This window comes from Ovis aries, chromosome 12, assembly GCF_016772045.2.
Source record: "Ovis aries strain OAR_USU_Benz2616 breed Rambouillet chromosome 12, ARS-UI_Ramb_v3.0, whole genome shotgun sequence".
Lineage (NCBI taxonomy): Eukaryota > Metazoa > Chordata > Mammalia > Artiodactyla > Bovidae > Ovis > Ovis aries.
Genome location: NC_056065.1, coordinates 54,630,096 through 54,655,101, shown reverse-complemented (window position 1 = coordinate 54,655,101; position 25,006 = coordinate 54,630,096). Strand labels below are relative to the sequence as shown.

At 38.0% G+C, this 25,006-nt stretch overlaps 1 protein-coding gene across 5 annotated transcripts in view; it reads left to right on the top strand.

Annotated features, from left to right (window-relative positions):
- The window catches only part of RC3H1 (ring finger and CCCH-type domains 1), a 74,016-nt gene extending 60,447 nt beyond the window's left edge, over positions 1–13,569 (top strand). For 2 of the 5 annotated variants that reach the window (XM_060396618.1, XM_004013813.4), the window contains exons 15-20: positions 1,025–1,238; positions 1,694–1,784; positions 1,907–2,039; positions 3,809–3,955; positions 4,861–4,976; positions 6,219–13,569. In XM_060396618.1, the coding sequence (XP_060252601.1) occupies positions 1,025–1,238; positions 1,694–1,784; positions 1,907–2,039; positions 3,809–3,955; positions 4,861–4,976; positions 6,219–6,369 (852 nt within the window). In that variant the 3' untranslated portion in view covers positions 6,370–13,569. Of the gene's footprint in view, positions 1–1,024; positions 1,239–1,693; positions 1,785–1,906; positions 2,040–3,781; positions 3,956–4,860; positions 4,977–6,218 lie in introns of all 5 variants that reach the window. The other 3 variants (XM_042229118.1, XM_004013812.4, XM_060396619.1) reach the window with 2 other exon arrangements.
- Positions 13,570–25,006: the final 11,437 nt, after the last annotated feature.

The window sequence follows — 25,006 nt, the reverse complement described above, 5'->3', positions numbered from 1 at the left end:
CAGAAAGGAACCTTTTGCTTTTCTGTAGTGGATTTAGGGCAACATTGTTTTTAGGCCATAAAAAACAGCCTCTCTCAGAACAGGAATGAGATAAGGAGGCAGAGTAGATAGAAACCTTTGTTTCAGAGAGAGTAATTAAAATGAGTTTTATAAAAATAAATAAATGAGTTTTATAAATTACTAAAGAATAAAAATGTTGTCCAACCTAACCTACATATTGTTGAACATTTCCCAAATGGATAAAAATCTCCCCCAGTGTTTCTCAAACATGAATCTGGATGTGAATTCTGATCCTTAGAATTTAACCTAAGGATCTGTTAAAGTTCAAGTTCTAATTCAGTAAGACTGGGATGAGACCTGAAATTCTGCATTTTTAATGAGTTCTACAGTGATGCTGTTGCTTCTGGACTTTGGGCTATACTTTGGGCTTCCCTGGTGGCTCAGCTGGTAGAGAATCCGCCTGCAATGTGGGAGACCTGTGTTTGATACCTGGGTTGGGAAGATCCCCTGGAGAAGGGAATGGCTACCTACTCCAGTATTCTGGCCTGGAGAATTCCGTGGACTGTGAAGTCCTTGGGGTCACAAAGAGTCAGACAGGACTAAGTGACTTTCACTTCACTTTAAGTAGCAAGGGTCAGACAATTCAGTTTCTATTTATGTTTCTGACTGAAATCCCTTTTAAAAGCCTATGTTGGCACATTTTTAAAGAATGTTTATGTATATCTATTTGAATGTGTACATATATATATTTGTATTTGTGTATGTGTGTGTGTGTATATATATATATATATGTATACTGGATAATGATGTAAAAAATATTTCTGATGATGTAGAAAAAAATACCATTATAAGGAGTAATCAGAGATTCAAAAGGTAGTGTTTTATATGACAACTAAAAGCAACCAATGATTTTAGTTTTTACCAGTAAAAACGTTATGCTGTATTTTAACCTTATTACAGAGCTAGAGGAAATTATGTTAGAGATCTAAGTTAGGGGTGGATTTCTCATTTCATTTTTTCTCAGAATGTGGAGAGTAAAGGAATGAGAGACCAGCGATTGGACCTTCAGAGAAGAGCAGCAGAAACCAGTGATGATGATCTCATCCCATTTGGAGACCGACCAACAGTATCTCGGTTTGGTGCCATTTCTCGAACTTCCAAAACGATATATCAGGGTGCTGGCCCAATGCAGGCTATGGCACCTCAGGGAGCTCCGACAAAATCTATTAACATTTCAGGTAATCAGAGGTAACCAGATTTTAGAGGGTTCATATTCACAACTGCCAACACTACCTTCTCCCTATTTACCATCAGTGCTCTTCATAATCTTCAGGGCAGTAGTCTTCAAAGTTTTCTGTGGAATTAGCCCTGCAGAAAAGTAATTATAACCTGGGGAATTATAGGGGTACAAACTAAAATGTCTGTATATGAGGATAACCTATGTGTTTTTTAATAGTTTCATTGTTTTTGTTAGAATAACACATCTTACTTTTTTAAAATTCATACCAGAGGAAAAATTACAAAGACTGATATTTTAGTGGGGAAAAAACAAACATTAATACCCTATTACCATTTTGGTAGCCATCTTTGAAGATAACTGTACAAAATATAGCTTTGACTTTTAGACTGTGATTACCTGAAAAGAATCAAATCCATGAATTGCATCATTTCACTATAAATTACTCTCTTACAGATTATGGTCCATATGGAACCCATGGTGGCTGGGGAGGTTCTCCATATTCTCCTCATCAAAACATACCTTCTCAGGGACACTTCAGTGAGAGGTATTACGTCATTCTTGTAACTTTTACAAACCTTTAAAATTACTCAACTTGCTTTGTTTTTCTGATCAATAGTGTTTTTAATAAAATTTAAAATTTATTCCACATTTTCCTTCCCACCAAAGGGAGAGAATATCTATATCAGAAGTGGCTAGTCATGGAAAACCCCTTCCGTCTGCTGAGAGGGAACAGCTACGACTAGAATTACAGCAGCTAAACCATCAAATTAGCCAACAGACCCAGCTACGTGGACTAGAGGTACAAGCTTAGAGAAATTCCAGTTTTTAAAGCGTTCTCAAAGACATTTTAAAAGGAGGAACTTTTGAGGTTCAATGAACCTCAAACTTTAAAGTCTTTTTCTTAAGAGTTAGTATAGGTGTCCATTTTTCAAAGAATTTTAATACTTTGAAGTTTTCAGACTTCTGGAAATTTAGAATTTCTATTATCTGAGAATAGAAAACATATTTTATACGTTTTATATGTTATTATATATTATATATAAACTCCTTTTATATTTTTATACTCTATAATATTTTAGGTAATTAAATTTCCTAGATTATCTAAAATATAAAATAAAATATATAAAAGGAGCTTATATTCCCTGATAACACATTTAAGTTGAGGGTATACGATATAGTTTTTTAATCAATAGATGGTTTTAACTTAATTTTGTTTTTAATTTCTCACATTTTCTTTAATTTTAAAAATTTCTCTCACTTCTTTTATTCCTCAGTATCTTTAGTAAAAGCTCACAACTTTGACCTAAAAAAAAATTCTCTACATAATACCTTTCATTAATATAGTTTTTTCACTTTATAAGTTATTACATATCTTACTTGACCCATACGGGTTCCTGACACATAGATTGGGCAAGTGGTATTTTCCTCCCTTTTTGGTTGAAGGATATGAATTTCACAGAGATTGAACATGAACCCAAGTCTTCATACTCCAAGTTCAGTGTTCTTTCCACCATGCTGTCTAGTACTTAAGAGAAACAGAATGTCAGAAGACAAAAAATTCTTGAAATTCTTTAAGTGCCACATCAGAAGACTAGGTTTTGTTTATTTTATCCTTTGGATTGGAACATAGACTTTGAATATGAAAAGCTAGACATTCTAGCGATAAATGCATTGCTCTCTTCTGAAGAAAAACATACTCTTAGAAAGTTAGTCTTTATTTTTCTACCAAGATCTTTAATAATATGTAAGGCATTGCTTTGGAAATAAATTTCTAACTGATTCTGTCTTAGACTTTCTTATTAGCAAGACCAATAGGTAGGATGTTTTGTGTGTTTGCTTGCTTGTTTTTGAGCATGTTTCTGGCTTATACTCTTATGTAAGTGATAAAGTTTAGAAATATAAACCTGTATAGTATTCATGTTTGTCTCCTTTTTCCATTGCTTTATTTACATTGGTCCAAAACTTCTTGCTAATTCCTATTGTAAGAAAAAAGAATGCTATGTTTATTTTGTTATCTTCAGGTAACTAGTTATTAAAGATTTATTAAAACTTCATAAAATATAATTCTTTACCTTGCTATTTCATGGCTTTTTATCTTAGTTGAAATTTCCTAGACTGATTTTCTGTTCCAAAAAGTTTCAGCATTGTTTAACTCACTGTGGTTAAAAGTCCTTGTCATTATTGAAGTTTCATTGAAAGAAATTATAGAATTTATTTCAGAGAAAATTCAGTTAAAAAGAAAAAAAAGCACATTTATAATTTTTCCCCCCACATTTATAGTTGACTTTTCTCTTAAATAAGAAAAGAAGAGTGACTTAAACCAAAGATTAAATTACTGTTCACCAAGTTTAAATCCCCCATCTTTTTCCTTCTTTATTCAAATGGTATTCAAAGAAACAGTGCCTTATAGTTGGATCATTTTTATTGCAAATATATGTGAGTAATAAGCTACTTAAGGCTGTGGTCTGGAATTGGGCCTGGTCATTCTATGCTTGGTGTGAAATGTGTTGAGCTGTGTATGTGCTTGGCTTTATGCACTAGGCTGTTAGTAACAGACTGGTGTTGCAGAGGGAGGCGAACACCTTGGCAGGCCAGTCACAGCCCCCACCACCACCACCTCCAAAATGGCCTGGAATGATCTCAAGTGAGCAGTTGAGCTTGGAACTGCACCAGGTGGAAAGGGAAATTGGGAAGAGAACCCGGGAACTGAGTATGGTAAGTGTTACTGTGGAAAGAGAGGGAAGGTGAAAGGAAACCTGTGTGTAGTTGTGTCACTGAACTTGTGGCTCTAGAGTTCTAGAATCATCTAGAGCTATAGAATCATCACCCCAAGGCTAAAATGAGTGATTAGTACTTAGAAAGAGTGTCATGAAAATTGACTGCCTTCTTATTTTATCACTTTTCTCCTCATTTATCTATTGGTTTGAGTGTGTTTTTTTGTCTTAGTTTTCTGTATTTATAATAAAGTTTCGAGGAAAACAGGGTGCTTATCTGAAAGTTACTAAATTTCTGTTAAACATGTTGGTTAAGGAAGCAGAGGGGATGGCATTTTTTGCAGTGCTATGTTATCCAAGGGCTTCCTTGAAGCTCAGTTGGTAAAGAATCTGCCTGCAATGTCAGGAGGCTCTGGTTAGATTCCTGAGTCAGGAGGATCTGCTCGAGAAGGGATAGGCTCCCATCCAGTATTCTTGGGCTTCCCTTGTGGCTCAGCTGGTAAAGAATCTACCTGTAATGTGGGAGACCTGGGTTCGATCCCTGGGTTGGGAAGATCCCCTGGCGAAGGGAAAGGCTACCCACTCCAGTATTCTGGCTTGGAGAATTCCATGGCCTGTGTAGGCTATGGGATCGCAAAGATTCGGACACGACTGAGTGACTTTCATACCACATGTTATATACAAAGGTATATTACCAAGTAACATTTCTAGGTTTCACAGCCCTTAAGTTATTGATGACCTGTTTTTTGTCTGTGTTGCTGTTCTTTTAATCTGCCTGTTTCTTTGGTCATTTTACAGAACTACATGTGATTTCTGTTCATCACTTTGTATTACTTATAGCTGGTTTCTCCTCCATCAGCACTATTAAATGGAAGATAATCAAATTTATTTCCTTTTCTTTCAAAGGAGAACCAGTGTTCTCTGGACATGAAAAGCAAATTGAATACAAGTAAGCAAGCAGAAAATGGACAACCAGAACCACAAAATAAGGTTCCAGCTGAGGACCTTACGTTGACATTCAGGTAAGGAAAGGGACATTTCCATATAGCCTCATACAGTCATAATAGAAGCACTCTCATAAATATAATTTGATTTTTACAATATCATTACTTTGTATACCTTGAGAAAAGAATATTTTTAAATTTGAGAGTTAATAAAGGGGCTTCCTTAGTGGCTCAGTGGTAAAGAACCTCCCTGTCAGTGCAGGAGAAACACTGGGTTCGATCCCTGGGTTGGAAGATCCCCTGGAGAAGGAAATGACACACCACTCCAGTATTCTTGCCTGGAAAATTCTATGGATAGAAGGAACCTGGAGCGCTACAATCCATGTGGTCACAAAGAGTTGGACACAACCTAACAACTAAACAACAAAAAGGAGTTAATAAAACTTATTTTAGAATAGAGTCAAGGTTGAATTAGCTGTTATATCCTGTATAGATATATCCTGAATTATCTGTCTAGGAAATGAAAATTTCTGCTTCGATCTCCTTCTTCCCCTTAAAACCATTGTTAACATTTTGATGTCTATATACCCTTAAGTGTGCAGGCATTTAGCCTCTTTCACCCACATATCCCCTGTTCTATCCCTCCTGGTTTTTAATTTGGTCTATCCATATCACCCATTAGTCTTCTACAGGTACAGAAGAATACATATCAACTATTACGAACAACCCTGCAAAAAATATATTGTAGTTAATTCTTTGTACATCTTGAACCTTAGGATATTTTGCAGCTAGGGCACTTTGAGGCTTTTAATGCATAGTCCTGAGTTGCCTTCCTGATGATATACAACAATTTCTGATGCTCTGTTGCTTCCAGGCTTAAGTTTTTGTCTGTTTAAATCCATGTGTTATCTTGTCCTAGTAAACCTGCTAAAGCAGGGGTCAGCATTTTTCCTAAAGGCCAAATAGTGAATATTTAAAATTATTAGTCTTACTATCCATGTCAGAACTCTCAGTTCTGCTGTTGTAATGTGAAAGCAGTCATAGACAATATGTAAACAGATGGGCAGGCTGTATTCCAATAAAACTTTGTTATAGAAACAGCTCAACAAAACAAAAACCAGTCACCTAGCTTGTCTTAGTTTGCCAGCCCATATGCTAAAATAAAGCATGGATATAGAGCTGTAAATTAAAGTTTGAAAGCCATTCATGTATTTTCCATAGTGCTATATAGAAAGGCCCTGTTGATTTTATTCTATTAATAACCAGTTTTCTCTCCTCTTTTAAAATTCCAACTCTTTTTTTTTTTTTTAATGTTAACAGTGACGTGCCTAATGGATCAGCATTGACACAAGAGAATATCAGCCTCCTGTCCAACAAGACCAGCTCTCTGAACCTGTCAGAGGACCCTGAGGGAGGAGGGGACAATAATGACTCCCAGAGATCAGGAGTTACATCCAGTTCTACTCCCTAAAATATGAGGAGTCCTACCTTTATCTTCTGCTCCTAACCAGTCTGTGGGGCATAGGGGTAGGAGAACAGATAACTTCTTAAACTTTCTCTGAGAGTGGTCAGAGAAATCCAGGAAAAGCACCGGAGGCAATGTGCACAAACATCACTACTAAAAACAAACTCTGCACATAGTTCACATTAATGCATTTTTTAATTTAAAGAAAAAGAAAATTAGCAGTATCTGCAAGCAATTCAGATTAAATTTGTTTTTGTTCTGTGAATGAACTTTATTTTAATAACTTTGGACGCCTTGGATCCAGGGCTTTAAAAAAAAAAGAAGATATTATATATACACTCTGTTTGATTAATTGTATGATCTTAATGAAGTAGATTTTTCTTGTATTTTGGTATTATTACATACCCAGTGTATAATTCCGTACCCCCAGTCCTCTCACAACCCCATAAATTACCACAGACTAAAAGACCCCGGCCATTCTGAGAATTCTGTGGTGCTTGAGAAATAGTAATAGACTAGTTATTAGAAAATGTGCAGCAGAGCAACTTTTCCAAGAGCCATTATTTGGAAGCCATAATTTGCTTTCTTTCTGGGTCACAAGCTTCATGTGTAGGGAGGTTTTTCATATGGCATTAAAACTTTTTGTTGTTGCTCAGGAGGACTTTATTTCTTGTTTTTGTGTTTATTTCAGCTTTTCTGAGAAATAATTACCAATTCATTTTTGAAGACCTCATTTTCATATCATGAACCGCTTTCATTCTCTTAATGTAATCAGAAATCCAAGTCAATTTTAGAGTGCTTGATTAGATTTAAATGGAAATTATTTTAAGGATGAACTATAATTTTATTAGCACTGGAAATACATATTTAGTTTATTACCTATATTGAGCTAATGACTGGAAATTCAGAGCAATGCTTTCCCAAGTTCAATTTCTGAAATCATAGAATGTTCAAAAACCAGGACAATCCACCATATTTTAAAACTGCTCAACACTTGATTGAACTTAAAATGAGCAGAGCCACATTATTTCAATGAATGTTTTGTTTTACTCTCAAAAACCAAAAGTACAAAATTCCTATATACTGGAGCCCCTGGCTTTCAAGGAGATTTGGCAAATGAGAACTGCCTAAATCTTAAGGATAGTTTACAAATTGATCAGTAGTTGCCTTTTGGAACCATTAGCACAAGTAGGTAGGTAGTAAGTACCTAGAAGTCAATTTTGTAGACTTGGCTTCACTATACTGAAAAGACTCTTCATGAAAATGTTGAAGAGAATAAGGAATAATTTTTCTAATTTAATTCTGCTGCACATATTCTGATGCCACATGTCTATACTGAACTAAAACCATATAAAATGTGTTTAGTGGGGATTATTTGACATAGTCACCCACCGTATATGTTTGCCTGATTTTCTAGAAATTTCCTTTTCTGGATTATACTGCTAAAACAGAAAGCACTGGTTATGTAATAAGTTACTGCATTGCTTTGGTTGGGTAAAAGCAAGAGTTTGTATTTTTCTTGTTTCTTATTTTCTTAACCCGTAACTCCTGCTGAGGTCATAACCACCTCAGTCTAAGCTCTGTGTCTATCATACTATTAAATGAAACAATTGGGGGGTAAGGGAGGGGGGAGGGTAATACAGTCCTGCCATTGCCTACCAGTAGGAGAGTCCAAACAGAACACTCTTTTGAGTAGCAATTATTTAATTTGCCCAGTCAAGGCACCGTGTTTATATACTATTTCACATTGAATTTGATTATGCCCTACAGACCTGGCTGGTCAAGGATTTGATATACACATATTGGCTTGGGATTCGAGCTTTCTTTTTTATTTAAATAAAAATTTATATATATATATTATATATATACATATATACATAGCTATATCTGTATATATATTGGGTATGTTTTATGGATTTTTTCGCATGAGCGCAGCTGTTGCGATAAAATGACTGATTGGGAGGTAGAAGCACTGAATGAAGATGAGGCATTTTATCAGTTGATATCCATATTTTCCTATTTTTAAAAAATACATTTGCTTTTTTGCCTTTTTTCATTTATTTTGCTTAAAACCCTCTTACATTTACTATTTAAGTACTTATTGTTTTGGGGAGGAGAAGGAGAGAAATTTTATGTCTGACAGAGTCCTGAGATCTTTAATTTCTCTCTCTAACCATAAAAGGCAACATTCTTGGCCTCTAACCTTCTGTAGGCAGATTTGGGCAGATCTTATTTCTCCTTTGGACATGTTAGATAATTCCTAAATTTTAGGAGCAGTTGGTTCAGTTTGGAATTCAGAATGATTCCGGTATTAAAAAGAAATTTATGGATGTTGATTTTGTTGAAATATGGAGTAAAAGTAAAATTCCATTTTGGGTATCTATTGAAACCCCTAATAACTTAAGTTCTGTTGTTATTGTTTATTTCCTTCAAATACAGTCATTCTTTCACCATTTTGATTTTCTAAGCTAGGTAGAAAGAGAGATTAATTTATGTTTTCCTGTTCTGAATAAAACCAGAAAGCCACTGTTTTAGACTGACTTAAAATAGTCTCTCTTTTTAAGGTATTTTCATGGAGTGAGGATGGGGGATCTCTTAAATTAGCCTTAATTCTGTCTATACCTCTCTAATACTCCACCCTTGAGAGGAAATCTGGGTGGGTAGAACAGCAAGAGGAAGGTATACTGTCCCACTGTGCCTGTAAGATGAACCTATAGTGGTCAATGGCCTGTTTTGGCAAAACCGTTTGACTTTTTAACTGCTTTTTTCTTAAAATCTGTGAAAGATACTGACTTTTCTGGCTTCTTAGATTTATTCCCCGAGACAGTTAAAACGATGAAGCCAGTCAGATAGGAAATTCCATCTTTAGGCTTTTTACTTATTCAAATGTTAATTTCTTCTGAATTAAAAGGCAATACTCAGACATCTGATGGAAGTGAACACTTTTGAAGGGTTAAGGTAGGAGTAATAAGCATTGCTTTCAGTTCTGTTTGGATAACACCATAATTTTATTATAACCAGAGTATAAAAGTACTTTGACCTTTTCTTTATTCAGTGGGTCTTAGGAAAAGGGTAGAAGAACTGAGAATAAGATATCTAGACTCAATTTTCTGACCTATATGTAGTTTTTTCTTCTTACAGATACTGTCATAAGTTCAATAGCTGCCATGTCTTGGGTAATTTACAGAGGCTGACATGACCAAAGATCCATTCCTTGTTACTTTTCTAATCAAAAGAAAAATTAGTTATAGGTTTCTAGTAATATTCAAATAGTAAGACACTATTTTTAATACCAGCTACAAAATAGTTAACTACTCAGAAAGTATAAAAATATATTTCATACAGCATTAATATGGCTAATTTCCTTTTCCCATTTTATTTCCCTTTCCTTCTCCTAGTCTTTCCCTTTTTTTTTTTTTTTCGGTCTGAAAGACCTAAAATTGGTATGATTCTCATTTGCTATCTTGAATATGTAACTCCATCAGATTTTCCATAGGTCTTCAAAGTTGGAGCTTAAAGTTTGTTTTTTTTCTTTTTTCTCTGGCCCTTCTCTGTCTTGCAAATTCCCCTTGATTTACCCACTGCCCTCCCCAATCTGCAACAGTAACAGTTTGCTGCCTCAAAACAGAGCATTCAAATGAATTCGCTTAGCCAATAACTTCTGTGAAGTTGCCTTTTCTAATGGTGTTATTACTCAGTGATGCACAAATGTGGTATTTGCCCTACTGGTAGGCAAACAAAGGTCTGATTAGGAATGGTAACCTGCTGTTTTCTTTAAAGGAGAGCCAAAGACTTGTGCTTTACTCTGTTTTGGTTTGGGAGGAAATAGTAGCCATTTTGATTGTGAAACCTCTTGGTATTCATGAGTTGATTATACTGTGTAGGGAGATATATCTAAAGTTAACTTTTAAAGTTAGCTAGCCTTATAAGATATAAAAGTAATGAAAATCCATTAGTTTTTCTAAAACCATGAATGTCATCTTTTATAGTATTGTGTGTAAGCAGGTCCTCCCCCATATACTGAGATTGTCTTGTTATGATAGCTTGTTATATTTTTATTATTTTACTTGTGCCTATAGGACAGTCTACTGTCAGTATGATCAAGTCTTGGGACTGAGTAAAAGAATCCATGAACATGTGATTGGTGAAAAATAATTAACTGTAGTTAGTACCTGTTAGATTATATTCAGATTCAGAGAAAAAGATTCTTTTCACTAAAGATAAAGAGTACTCGGTTGCTGTTGCTTATATATAAATGGTGATAGACGGAGATCTAACCATCTCTTTTCTGCTTTCTTTTTGCTCATTTTAAAGAGTTGAGTAAAGGTTTCATGTATAAACTGTGTCTGTGAAAAGCACTTGTAATGTTTTATATGTCATTAAAAGGCCCAGTTACTTTTTAGGGGAAATTAAGAACCTGTCTGCAAAGTAACTGCAGTGTTTACTTAGATTTTTACCCTAAAAGTCCAATTGTGTTTTGTTGTTATTGATGATAGATGATTATTGTGTTTGCAAGGTGATATCTTCCTGAAAAATCTGCCTATCCTTTTAGGTAAAAATTAGGGCATATTTTATGTTCTACATTAGGGATTGAAAAAGTAAGCAGTCTACTGCTGTCGTCATTTTACCTGACTGCGCATTTTGCTGGCCTATATGCACACTTTTCTGCCTTGGACAACTATGGTTTTTATATTTATTTGTGGCTTCAACTCAGCTTTATGAAATTTTCCTGCTGAAATTACTTATTGGGAATTACAGGTGGATTGCAGTTAATATATTTTTTAAAATTCTTATTTCAACTTTACTGAACCACTTGGAAAAAGAAAGATGTTTTTGTCAAAAGACACTATTATAGTAAATGCCAGCTACAATTTGATTCTTAAGATTTTCTTTGCTAAAGATGTTTCCACATGTTTTAGATTCTAACTGATAGTAACACTAGCAGCAACCTTACTTAATAAAAAAACTGCCACCACCAAGAAGTAACACCTTTTAATAATAAATATGTTCCCAATGGGTGAGCTTTCAATACTGCACTGAACAAAGTGGGTAAAGATCCCTTTGAAATCCTATTGTGATAAAGGGACTAACCTCACCACTGGAATTACAGAGCTTGTGAGTTTTCAGCCAAACACTGAACTTCCCCTAAACTTTATTCCTGAGCAGAACATCCCTAGATTAATAACAGTTATTTTCAAAAGAAAATAAGGCGCAATAACCCAAGAGAGAGAGAGAACTTAAAATAAGCCTCACGACAAAATATTGTGTCCAAAATATGTATTTAGAAAAATAAAATCCTGTGGAGTTTGTTATCCTAATGTATGTTATATACTAGATAAGGTGATTTGTTTTCTTGTATTGAGGTCTCATTGTTTCTAGTTGGGGTTTTTTGTGGTTTTTTCTTTTCTTTTCTTTTCTTTTTTTTGGTTTTGTTTTGTTTTTAATTTAAACTCTTAAGTAGACAGAGCTCACAAGTCTTTGGCATCCATTCTAGGTTGTACACTCAAGAGTCATCTTATAACTGGAAACTGTCAGGTGGCCCCCTACTTCAGCTCCAGCTGATGTATGAAAGGATCAAGAAAAGAATGGAAGCAAACTATTGGGTAGATAATCAGTAGCTTTTTTTTTTTTTTTTTTTTAAGAAATCACCATTTATTAGCATAATCTTTCTCCACTAATTGACTGCCATTCTCACAATAATATTTGAGCCACCCTGTAATATGTTCCTCTCATTTCAAGGCGTTTTAAGCTTTTGCTTATCATGTTTACATCCTCTGTTCAACTAAGACACTGTTCTGAGAGCTACTTTTTCCAAGTAGATTGTTGCCTAAATTTCCTTTATTTCTTCTTCATCCTTTCTCTTCTTCCTACATTCTGGGAATGAAAGGATCTTAGAGGAGAAAAGTTGATTTTTTTTCCCCTCATTGATGCATAGGCTTCATTATTTTACTTTATAGTAAATCTATGACTTTTTAGAACAACAGAAATGGAAGAAGTGAATTAAGATAATGAACAAAACCTTTCACCCACTTAAACATTTTCCAGTTGTGAGATTCCTCTTCTTGTGTGTGGTCTCTTCCCCTTGTTACCTCTCTTCCCTTTTTCCCCTGACTACAGTCAATTTGGTCTTTAGGCTCATACCAGTCTCCCCGAGACATTCTGCAGTCATTATCACCTTTTTGGGTGGATTTTATTTTGTTTGTTTGTTTTTTAATAACTTTTTAATATTGATGCATATTTGCTTGGGATAGAGCTTGTGTAATTTACCAATCGTATTGATTGTATGTGATTGTGCCCTGCAGAGGTATATTTAACAAGACAAAAATAATGTAGGTTAATAAAGGAGCCCATGATATTTTGAGTCAGGTTATAAATGACCATGAAATCATTTACAGTTTGAATAGTGAAAATTTATGTCTCCTATTCTTAAATTAGTGCTAGACAGAATATCATTTTTAAAAGTTTTTGTGCATATCTGTTATTTTCCCCTTACCTTAGCGCCCTGTTCTTTCTCACCTGCCTCACCCACCTGTTAAGAATTAAAACTATTGAGCCTTAAAGGGACAGCTCATTTTTAAATTGCTAAAGTTTGTGAAATTGTACTTTTTCCAAGTGTTTCCAACTTTTCTTTAAAAAGTGAAGACAGATAATGAGTTGGAATTTCACAAGCTGTGAAATTAGCATCTGGCAAGCTGTGAAATCTTACTATTTGAAGACGTTATCTCCTGGAAATTCTTTGGGAATAGGAAAGAAGAACCCTGTTTTTGAAGTAGACCATTTTTCTCTCTTTAAAAATCTGTTTATATGTTCAATTTTTAAATGGCCTTTAAAAAAGTGAGGTGGGGAAAAGTAGTAATAGATGTTTAGGACAGCTAAATGCTGGGTCTGAGTAAGTATATAGTCTACTTGTTGCAGGGTTTTGAGAGGATGAGGCCATCTTGTTAAACCTGTGTGCATGCTGTTTATATCAAAATTGCCACTTTTGTTAAAATGGTGTTATTTTCTTTATTATCTTGGAAACTGACTCAGCCTCATGTTGCTCCAAATTAGTGTTTAAGGCTCCCATAAGTTGCAGATAAAAGGATTATTTTAACAAGTAGAAGGAGGTGATTCGCCTTTTGGTTTGTAAATATATGAAAGTGTCTGCAAGGTCTTTATCTGCTTTCTGTCAGCATTTATATTAAATGATAAATTAATGAGGAGAAACGCGTAGTCTTTTTTGTAAATGAACCTGTGCCATCTTATTCTAACCCCTGGGATTGTGTACTTGTTTGTACCTTTTTTATGGAGTTGTGTTTGTTCTTTAGGTGAAATATAGAGAAGTAGATAATATACACAAACACGTACTCATAGTGCCAGTTTTATAGATTTCACAGGAATTAATCCAACATCACAGTCCAGAATCCTTCATTTGTTATACAGTGACTGCACATTAGGAATAAAGGTAATGGTTCTCAGATCCTAGAGTCAGGATTTAGTGAGACTCCATGGTTAACATGCAAAGTTCTGGTTTTTATGCCTTCTCTTAAAAGCAGGACCTTTTTATGCTTAAGCAACAGGGCCTTACTCTGAATACCTTCCTGATGCAAATATTTTTTGTCTTTCTTACTCACTTTTCCTAATTGTCCTGCAATCCCCACCAATTAATCAGTCCTGACATTTAGAGAGTTTTTAGAGACTACTGTAAAATATACCCTCTTCAAGAACTCAGTGGCTTAAAGAAAAAAGCAGGGGAGGGGAGGGGACTACTTTAGATTAAAAGGAACTTAAGAGATATAAAAGTCACATGCAGTGTGTGAACTTTGGATCCTAATTGCAACAAACCAAACATTCAAAGATTTATATATATATATATGTATATAGTTAGGGGAATTTGACTTACACATTGAATATTAGAAAAAACAAAGGAATAACATTTTGTTCTGAGTGATAATAGCACATTGTTATAGAATAAAATGTCCATATTTTTAGAAGACATGTAACTGACAGTGGATAGTTTCCTTTAAAATAACTAAATATTTTTAAAAGAAAAATGATGTATATTACCAGTGAACAAACGTCACGCCTTCTACCATCAGTTAGCATTAGATCCATTGGTACCATTTTGGACCTCAAGAGAAGTGGCCACAGTCAAAAAAAAAAAGCTCAGGGGTGTGAGGGATGGTAACTGTTGCCTAAAATAAAATTGAGAATGGGAATTCAAAACCAGACCTACCGTCTTAACCACTTACCCAGGCCCACCCTGCTTACAAGCAACAGGTTACTTTCTGATCCTTTACACTGAGAATCATTGATTAATAAGAGTTTGTGTCTTTGTGTATATTAACATTTCACTCCCAATAACCAGCTAGTCTGAATGATCAGTTTGTATCTGCTTTCCAACATGGTAGCTCAGTTAGAATGACTTGCCACCTTTATTGGGACCAGCCAGCACATCAGAACTTGCAACTACTCACTGAATACTTACTACAGTATTTACTAAAGTAACTTACTGAGTATACCCCATATGGCACAATACTGTAGAGAACAAAGAATATTCTCTACCCTCAAGGAGCTCAAACTCCAGTTATGGAACTTGATGTGTACATTTAAGGATAGGTAACAATCATCTACAAAACACCACAGACAGAATTACCAAAGGATCATTGTTGTGTTAGTGGCTCAGTCATGCCCGATTCTGTGACTCCATGGACTGTAGCGCATCAGGCGGATTCTCCAGGCAGGAATACTGGGGTGGGTTGCCATTTCCTTCTCCACCCAAAAGATTATTCATCCACGATTATCTTCAGTAGAAAAAGAGCAAGGAGCTGTGAGACTATACTCAAGGAAGATTTTACCTTGCCTGGCTGGGCAGCAAAGGCTTTCCTGAGACAGTGGCCTTGAAGGTAAGAAATGGCTTGGGGCAGGGTAGGGAGTTCTGGGTGGGGAGGCGGGGCTAAGGAGACCGCTAGTCGGAGAAAAAAAGACTCGTGAACTCCACAAAAAAAGAAAGACTGTTAGGGAAACTGAAAGAAGGTCATTGAAGTGATAAGAGAGTGAGATGGCTTCAGATGCAGAGCCAGATCACAAAGCTGGGTTTTATTCTGAAAGTTAAAGCTGTCCAAGGAAGGGTCATAAGTTGGGGAACTAAAGCAACCAGATTTGTGCCTCTTTAGTCATGTTTATTGAATAGGCTCTGTGTCAGCGTGCTTCTCAATCCTAAGGTGAATACAGTTCACCCGGGGCTCTGGTTAAAGTGCAGCTCCTGTTTCAACAGGTCTGTAGTGGGTCTGAGATTGTCCAACAGGCTCCCATATGATGCCGGTGCTGTCTGTCCAAAGACCAAACTTTGGAGTACTGGGATTTTCTTGATAGGCAATTTTAGAAGCAGAGGGATCCAGTTTCTGCCTATTTTAGTGAAGTGAATAAGATGTGAGGCATAACAAGGACAACTTGGAGACCACTTAAAGACAAATGTAAGGCTTGAGAAGCATGGTGACTCAGCAAAGTTTTTACATTTCAAGAGTTGGTCCTGAAAGGCACAGAAGTGTTTGTATGGTGAACAGAGCAGAAGTAGAAGTTCTAAGCCTGGGAGTACATAGTATATGGCCTGGAACAGAACTTCAAGGAGTTAGGGATATAGAAAAGTTTGGTTGAGGGCAGGTCTTGGAAAGCTTTATGTACCCCTTCTGAATTGTTGTGATTTTTTCCCTTAGCAGTTAAACACTAGTAAAGATTTTCAACCTGACAGTGACGCGATGATTGTGATTTGAAGTGGAACAGGGTCTAAGGCATGACTTCCTTGGATCAGTGGTAAAAGAATCTTGCCTGCAATGCAGGAGACTCAGGTTTGATCCCTGAATCAGGAAGATCCCCTGAGTGGAATGACAGTTCACTCCAGTATTCTTGCCTGGGAAATCCCATGGACAGAAGAGCCTAGTGGGCTACGGTCCCTGGAGACGCAGAGTAGGACACAGCTAAGTGACTAAACAACAACAAAGGGCCTAAGGCAGAGAGCTCAGTTACAAATCTGTTGAACAGACTTAGAGGAAGTGATGAGGGCTTGCAGCAGGACAAAGAAAATGAAAAGGAGGGGAGGAATTTCTGAGACAGTATTTAGCCCATACTTGAGAATAGCACGAGTATGACTGGCATTTCTTAATAGCCAAGTGGGTGCCACCAAAGTCAGCTTCCCGTAATTCGCTTGACCAAGTGCACACCCTGATCCAATATTACAGGTTAAAGGGAAAAAATTACAGTATCAAAGCCCTTAAAAAATTCAGTTTTAAGGAAAACGTACAGTGACCTTAGTTTGTCATCATGTTATCCTCTCAAGTCCAAAAATGTTCAGGTTATTAGGATCTAAAGCATGCCCTCTAATTTTCCTCAGTCCCTATGCTTACCATTATCATCTAACTGGACATTTTGTTAACCTGACAACAAGCTAGACAACCGGATGAACTCCTGGCCTTAGAGCATGATGCAAGCTGTCTCTCCATAGTGGACTGGCCCATTTCTCTCTGAGCAGCTGGAGGGTTTTGTATCCAGCACCATTCCCTGGTAAGCTGAACCTGTGAAGCCACATGAGATGTGGTTCCTAGAACTTGTTTAGAACTTGTTCCTGTTCAAAGTTAAAAGCCTGCACCTGTGCAGTATCTGTTGATTTTTAGCACTGGCTGTTTGGGAAGAACCGGAAACCAACTGTGTCTTGATGAGATAAAAGCTGCCAAGCTACATTCATTTCTACCCCCTCATTTCCTCCTCCACCCTCAAGTGCACTTAAATTTGCTAAAGCAGCCCTTGGCAGAAGTAGGTGAAAGACACCAGTCACACAATTGACCTGTACTTGTCAAAACATACACTCTTGACTTCAGCTCTACTGCGAGTTTCTGCCTGTTGCTTCTTGGTCTGTCTAACCCATCCTCTCTTTCTCCAGGGAACTTTCTCCCACTACCTCCAACCTCTGCCTCTGCTGCCTTCTCAATTTCTCTCTTAACCACCTACAAGTTCCTAAACTAAGCAATGAACTTTGACCCTGTGCAGCCCTCTCTTGCTCAACCTTGCAAGAGGTGTTTCTATTCATACAAGGTCTCAATTCCTCTGGATAAGTAATCTTTTTTACTTAATAATCTTAACCTTCCATTTGGGAGAAATTTAAAGTACTTCCTTCTTAATAAGTCAGCCAAACTACTCTGAACCTGGGTTTCTTCAAACACAAATATTTATTGAGTACCTGGTACGTTCAAGACCCAGTGTCATGTGCATTGGACATGTTCAATAAGTATTTGTTTTTATTTGATTTCCATGAAACTGAAACTGAGCTTTCTCATATTTGTGAGAATTTGGACAAATACTAGTGAGATGCTTTGAGATTAGCTGCCAAATGATAATGCAGGATTTAGTTTGATAAACTTTCTTTCACCTTAATTACTAGATGGTTGTAGCCATCTAGTAAACTAGAAACCCAAGAGAGTTGGAGACAACTCTGTTTTTGTGTGTTTGTGTGCTAGATGTTTTGCCGAATTTCTGTGGAAGAATTAAGCTTTGAGTTACTCAGTAACCACAGCAGGAGCTCAGTTCTACTGTTTGTTCTCTGCCAAGGTCTTACTCTTGGATCCAAAGACAAGAATAAAAAGAAAAGTCCAGGATATGGGGTAATGGTGAGGACCAGCTCGATTTCCTGCTCACAGGAGTTACTACTGAGACCAGAGGCAGGGCGAGGGAAAGAGGAGTTTTATATTTGATTACTGGCCTCGAAGGAAGCATTAAAGAGAGGATGATGGAATGTTACATTCTTTCCTCTCCATGGCTCCTCAAACCTATACACAGCACAAAGCATAGAGAGGCCCTCTGAGCTCCTTCCAACCTTGTTTATGCTCAGCATAGAAGTAGTGCTAATTTTTATCTAATAATAAGTTCCAAAAGTCTACCTCCACTTCCAGAAACGGTTAGACGTTTCCATGAAGAATTTGGTTTTAAGGTGCGCAATTGTTAAAATACCTCACAGGGCTTTCCTGGTGGCTCAGTGGTAAATAATTGGCCTGCCAGTGCAGGAGACAAGGGATTGATCTCTGATACGGGAAGATCTCACATGCCACAAAGCAACTAAGTCCATGTTCCACAACTATTGAGCCTGTGCTCTAGAGCCCACATGCTGTACCCACTGAAGCCGGTATACCTTAAAGCCCGAGCTCCACCGCAATAAAGCCACCACAATGAGAAGCCCACGCATTACAACTAGAGAGTAGCCCCTGCTCATCACAAGTAGAGAAAGCCTGCATGCAGCAATGAAGACCCAGCACAGCCAAAAATAAGTAAATACAGTTATTTAAAAAACACTTTACAAAATACTAATGACTCTGTGTGTGTGTGTGTGTGTGTGTGTGTGTGTGTGTGTGTGTGTAGACAGAGATAGAGACACAAATTAGTTCACCCAACATACCAGCTGCTTTTTCCTTTGCTCATCAAACCAATCTAAGATATACCAAGAGGAAAGGGACTTGGGGTCATCAAAATCTTCACAATGAAAGCCAAGCGGAGTTGTGTACAAGAGAATTAAGACTGGGCTGGTATTAAAGACCCCAAAGGACTGCCTGGAAAAATCACATTTGGAATGTGCCTCGAAGACAAATGCTCTGTCATAAAATTTGGGTAGACAAAGGAAATAGTGGCAGCCCCTGAGTTTGCTTCTGGGCCCTGGATTTTGAGGGACTCCTGGACAAACTTGATAGAGACTACTCAGAGGAGGGGCTTCCTTTGTGGTTCAGACAGTAAAGAATCTGCCTGCAATACAGGTTCCATCCCTGTATTGTATTGTTCATCCCAAGGGTCAGGAAGATCCCCTGAAAAAGGGAATGGCATCCCACTCCAGTATTCTTGCCTGGGAAATTCCACGGACAGAGGAGCCTGAAGGTCTGCAGTCCATAGGGTCGCAGAGTCAAGACGCGACTGAGCAACTAGTGACTTAAACCCTGCCTCAAGGAAAACAATTGGACACTGTAAGTTTTAACCTGGGAAAACAGACTTTTTCTTTTTGTGTGTGTGTGAATTTTTATTTGATTCTAGGTAACTTTGGTTTGTTCAGAGTTTGTTTGTCTTTTTGACACGGACCTTTTAAAATTTTTTTTAATTTAGATATTTATTGGCTTTGCTGGGTCTTCATTGCTGCTGAGGCTTTTCTCTAGTTGTGGAGAGCGGGAGCTACTTTCTAGTTGTGGTGCAGAAGCTTCTCATTGCTGGGGCTTCTTCTGTTGTGAAGCATGGGCTGTAGGCAGTGGGGCTTCAGTAGTTGTGTTTCTCAGGCTCTAGGGCACAGGCTCAGTAGTTGTGGCACACAGACTCACTTGCTCCAAGGCATGTGGGATCCTGCAGGATCAGGGATAGAACCTGTGTTTCCTACATTGGCAGGTGGATTCCTATCCACTGTGCCACCAGGGAAGTCCCTGGACATTTTCTTGATAGCTGTCCTGTAGGAGCCCAAGACCTGTGAGACAGGCAGATAAGGGTTTGAATCTGCTTTGCCAGCTTTGTAATTTGGGGCAAGTCTTTAAGCCTTGTAAGTAGTTGCTTTGTCTGTAAACTGGGCGTAATATATTCCTGGTAGAGCTGACAAGATAATTGTAGAAGCAAATGCCTATAAAGCACTCAGCATAGATCCTGGTGTGTAGTAAATGGCACATAGTATTATTATCTCATTCAAAGATTTAAAGATTTTGACTTAAGCGACTGTGAAGCCATGGTTAAAATTCTAGACAATGAAATATGATACAGTCATTAGAAATCTTCCCAGGCAGAGCACACCTAAACACCACAGTTCCACCTGCAGACACTGACCTTGGCTACTCTCATTCTTCTTTTCTCTGTCACCAGCCAGGGGCTCAAGCTGCTTCTAGTTTCTCTTTGGTGCTGCCACCACATTCACGTCATGCCCTTATACCCCTGTCTCCCCAAGTCTCTGTGGAATACAACACTGACGCCCTGTTGCTCACAAAGTCCATACTGTCTTGACTAAATGATGCATTGACATGTTCAAAATTAGAAAATTAATTAAGATTCATATTGACAAATCTCACTACCACCCTTGTCTGTTGACACCTACCCCTATCAACCCCAATTTGTGATATGAAATGTAGCATACTCTAAGCACTGCTCTGCAGTACTTGCTTTTTTCTACTTAGTGGTCCTAGAAACCCTTGCATATCAGCACATAGAAAAGAGCCTCATTCTTTTTGACAGTGGCATAGTTTTCCATTGTGGAGATGTATGTTGGTTTAACTAGTTTGCTATAGGTGGAAATTGTTTCTAATCTTTTGCTATTGCAAATCAAGTTATAACTGGTAACCTTACTTATACCCATGCAGATATATCTGTAGGATACACGTCCTGAGGTAGAATTTCCAGCTCAAAGGGTAAACTCATTTGTAATGTTAGTATTGCCAAATTTTCCTTCAAAGGGTTATAGCGGTCTTCATTCCCACCAGCAATGAATGAAAGGGCATTTTCCTCACACCCTAGCAAGAGAGTGTGTTGTCTGACTTTAGTTGATGCCTGAATTCTAATGGTTTCAATGATAATTCTTTTTAGGGAATCAGATGGGAATTAGGAAAAGTGCTTTAAAAGTTTTACAGAAGAACTACTGAGGAATGCTAAAATTAGCACATGACAGTTTGATGAAAAATAATGTCTCATGTTCTCAAGGTATCTTCTTACAGGATACTTACTTAATCAAAAGGGAAATGTTATAATTTTATAGTCCTGGTCTTATTTAAGTGATCAAAACTGACATCAATTATCCCAATTAATGGGATAAATTGATACCTCGTGCCTCCTGAAATGATGCACTGAGAATGACACAATCTTATTTCTTTAGTATTCCTACCAAAAAAAACAAGTGTGACTTGAATCAAATCCTGAAGAAACCTCAGTTCAGTTCAGTCGCTCAGTCATGTCTGACTCTGCAACCCCATGAATTGCAGCACGCCAGGCCTCCCTGTCCGTCACCAACTCCCGGAGTTCACTCAGACTCACGTCCATCGAGTTGGTGATGCCATCCAGCCATCTCATCGTCTGTCGTCCCCTTTTCCTCAGATATACTCAAATTGAAAGACATTCTTCAAAAATAACTGGCCTGTACTCTAAAAATTTCCATAGTCATGAAAGAAAGAAAAGAGAGCAACTGTTTCAAACTAGAGGAGCCCAAAGAAGCATGACAGTTAAATGTAGTGTGTGACCCTGGACCTGGACGTGGTGGTGGTGGGGCAAAGACTTTCAGCGCCTGAAAAATAACGTTTCCCAAAGTATGATCCTAGGAGTTTCCCCATGCAAACCTTTCAGTGTATGCATGAAGTTAAAATTATTTTATGTATGTATTATTTAAATAATTATGTTTAAATGTGATTTAGCAAGACTAAAAAGAGATCCTAAGACCCCAAAATTTGAGAACCACTTGCTATAAAGAATATAGAATATTAGTGGGACATTTGGCAAATTTAGAATAAGATTTATGGATTTGAAAATGATACTATATTACTGTCAATCTTGTGTCTTTTATACTGTGACCATAAAAGAGATGTTCTTGTTTTTAGGAACCTCACTCTATAAAAGGGTAAAAGGGCATTTATATCTGCAAATTATTCTAAAACAATATAGAAAATATAATATAGAGATGGGGAGTCAGAGAGAGTGAGGAAGAGAGGGGTATGAAACAACAGAAAGCAAATGTAAGATGAGAACAGTGTGAATATTTGGGGAATCTGGGTAAAGAATGTACAAGAATATTTTGTATTACTTTTGCAACTTTTTTGTTACTTTAGAATTATTTTAAAATAAAAAGACTTTGTATGTTAGTCTTGGAAATTTCTTACACTATTATCACCTCCTGATCTTCCCTCTCCTGCCCCAGCTTTAGTCAGATGACCAGTAGCATTGATGGGCATGTTTATCTTCATGTCTGGGGTCTACTGTGAAGCATGGAGCTCCTGGAGAGCAAAGTCATCTTCATATCCCCAGGCCCAGCACCAACCATGCCTGGTACCTATAGCCATTTATTAAACACATGTTAGTTAAATGAGCATATGACTCAATGAATGGATGAACATATTAAACCCAGTTGCTGATGTATAGTTCTTCATTACCTGGTCAAGTGGTATCTGCATCCTCATCTCTTTTCCCATAGATGTTCACCAGACCCCCTTCACTCCTTGTGCTCCATCTCTTCATCTGCCTTCCTCCAAGGCATAAGTCTCACAACTTCTACAAGCTGGAACAATAGGTCTGAATTGCATATTCCACATCAGGATGTTTGTTATCTCCTGTTTCTTCTATGTGGAAAGCTCTTCCTAAAAATACTATGTGGTTCCTCCTCCCCCTACCCCAACTTCATTCTGTTTCCTTAATGTTAGTTCATTAGGGAGGACTTTCCTACCACCCATTCTACAATAAGGTCCCTATCTCCTCTCCTCACTTTCTACTCCCTTGCCCTGTTGTATTTTCCTCTGTAACCCTTATTATGGACTTCCCTGGTGGCTCAGACGGTAAAGCGTCTGCCTACAATGCGGGAGACCTGGGTTCAGTTCCTGGGTCGGGAAGATCTCCTGGAAAAGGAAATGGCAACCCACTCTAGTATTCTTGCCTGGAAAATCCCATGGACAGAGAAGCCTGGTAGGCTACAGTCCATGGGGTTGAAAAGAGTCAGACACCCTGGTAGCTCAGATGGTAAAGAATCTGCCAGCACTGTGGAAGACCTGCCAGCAGTGTGGGAGACCTGGGTTTGATCCCTGGGTTGGGAAGATCCCCTGGAGGAGGGCATGGCAACCCAATCCAGTATTCTTTCCTGGGGAATCCCCATGGACAGAGTAGCCAGGCAGGCTACAGTCAATGGGATTGCAAAGAGTGGGACATGACTGAGCAACTAAGCACACACAATATGTTACAGATTTTATTTTTTTAAGTTTATTTTATTTGGCAGTGTGGGGTCTTTGCTGCAGTGTGCTAAATCTTTAGTTGCGGCATGTGAGATCTATTTCCCTGACCAGGGATTGAACCCAGGCCCCCTGCATTGGGAGCACGGAATCTTAGCCACTGGAAGGAAAGTCCCACGTTTATTTTTTATATACTTGTTCTTTATGTGATTGCTGCATGTCTTCCTGGCTGGAGCTCCCAGCCTCTACAACAGTGCCTGCTGTCTAGGTAGTGCTCCTATGTTTGCTGAGGACAAGTGGTTGAACGGGAGACTTTCCAATTGCCTTTAATCTGGAGTGACAAGAGACTCTGACCGTTCTGGGACTTTGTAGGACTGTTCCTTGTAACCATTCATACCATACACAGAGGCCCTCATAGTGTCCAGAGTCTAAATCAGCCAAGGCTTAGACGTAGGGACTTCCCCAGTGGTCTAGGGAATAGACTCTGCCTTCCAATGCGAGGGGTGCAACTTCAATCCCGAGTCCTGAACTAAGATCCCACATGCCACACGGTGCGGCCAAAAAAGTTTAAAAATAAATTAGACACAACTGCGGTCTAGGTAGAGGTTTCTCCTGTCTAATGAATAAATGCCTATGACAATACCAACTTAATACCTGTCTTCAATCACACAGAAGGTGGCTTATATCCTGTGAATACAGTTGTAGCAATCCTTGTGATACTGTTTTTGGTTTATTTAGGAAGAGGGAAATAAACACAAACCTTGCCCTTTACCTCCACTAATTTGACTTCATCTCCCCAATTACTAAAATAAGTAAAATTAACAGTATACATAAATATAATTCATTCTGTTTGCTTTTTAGAAGTATTTCAGCAGTTGCAAGCTTGTTTTCCACCTGCCCCACACTGTCTCCCAATCCCCCATAGAATGTTTCTAAGTATTCCTCACCCAGCTCCTCTACCTTAAGAAATGTCTGTGGTGGCACCCTGAGGCCCCTGCTATTGTGTCCCTCTCAAAGCACTTTAAGGCTGAATGGGGAATGAGGCCATTTTATGCAAAGGTGTAGCCTGTCTGGGTCACAGGCACAAGGTCTCTCAGAGGCCTGAAGGTAGCGCCTGTTTCAAAATATTTCTCTTCTTTCCCCTCTGATTAGATTACATCAGCTCTCTTATATTGTCTCCTTAAAAAGCTATGAGAAAGAGGGCATTGCATTGAGAGGTAGAAAGCTAGAAGTTTCTGGACATTCAACTTGGCTAGTTATATACTGGGCTTCCCTGGTGGCTCAGATGGTAAAGAATCTGCCTCCAATGCCAGAGACCTAGGTTCATTCTCTGGGTCAGGAATGGCAACCAGTATTCTGGTGGCTCATACAGTAATACTATTTTTTTTATATAGAATATGTACTATTTTCTACTTCCCAGTTTGGTTAACCAGGAAAAAAAAGATTCCTGCAGACAGAATTCTCATCTGCCAGGTATTTCTTCTGATGAAGTTTTGTGAATGTGTCCTTTTCCTTTTCAGTAAAGATGAAAAGAATAAGAAAGGTGGGCCTTTTTCTCTGGACCTGAGTGAACTTTAAAACTTCTCTACTAATTAACCAACACTGGGCTCCACACTTTGCTTAACCCTGGGAGCTGGTCATCAGCCTTTGACCTCGGGCCTCCCCTCCTCACCAGCGCCATCCCCCACCCTAGCCTCTGGAACCCCAGTCAGATGTAGAGGAAAGAACCAGTCCAGAGGGATTGC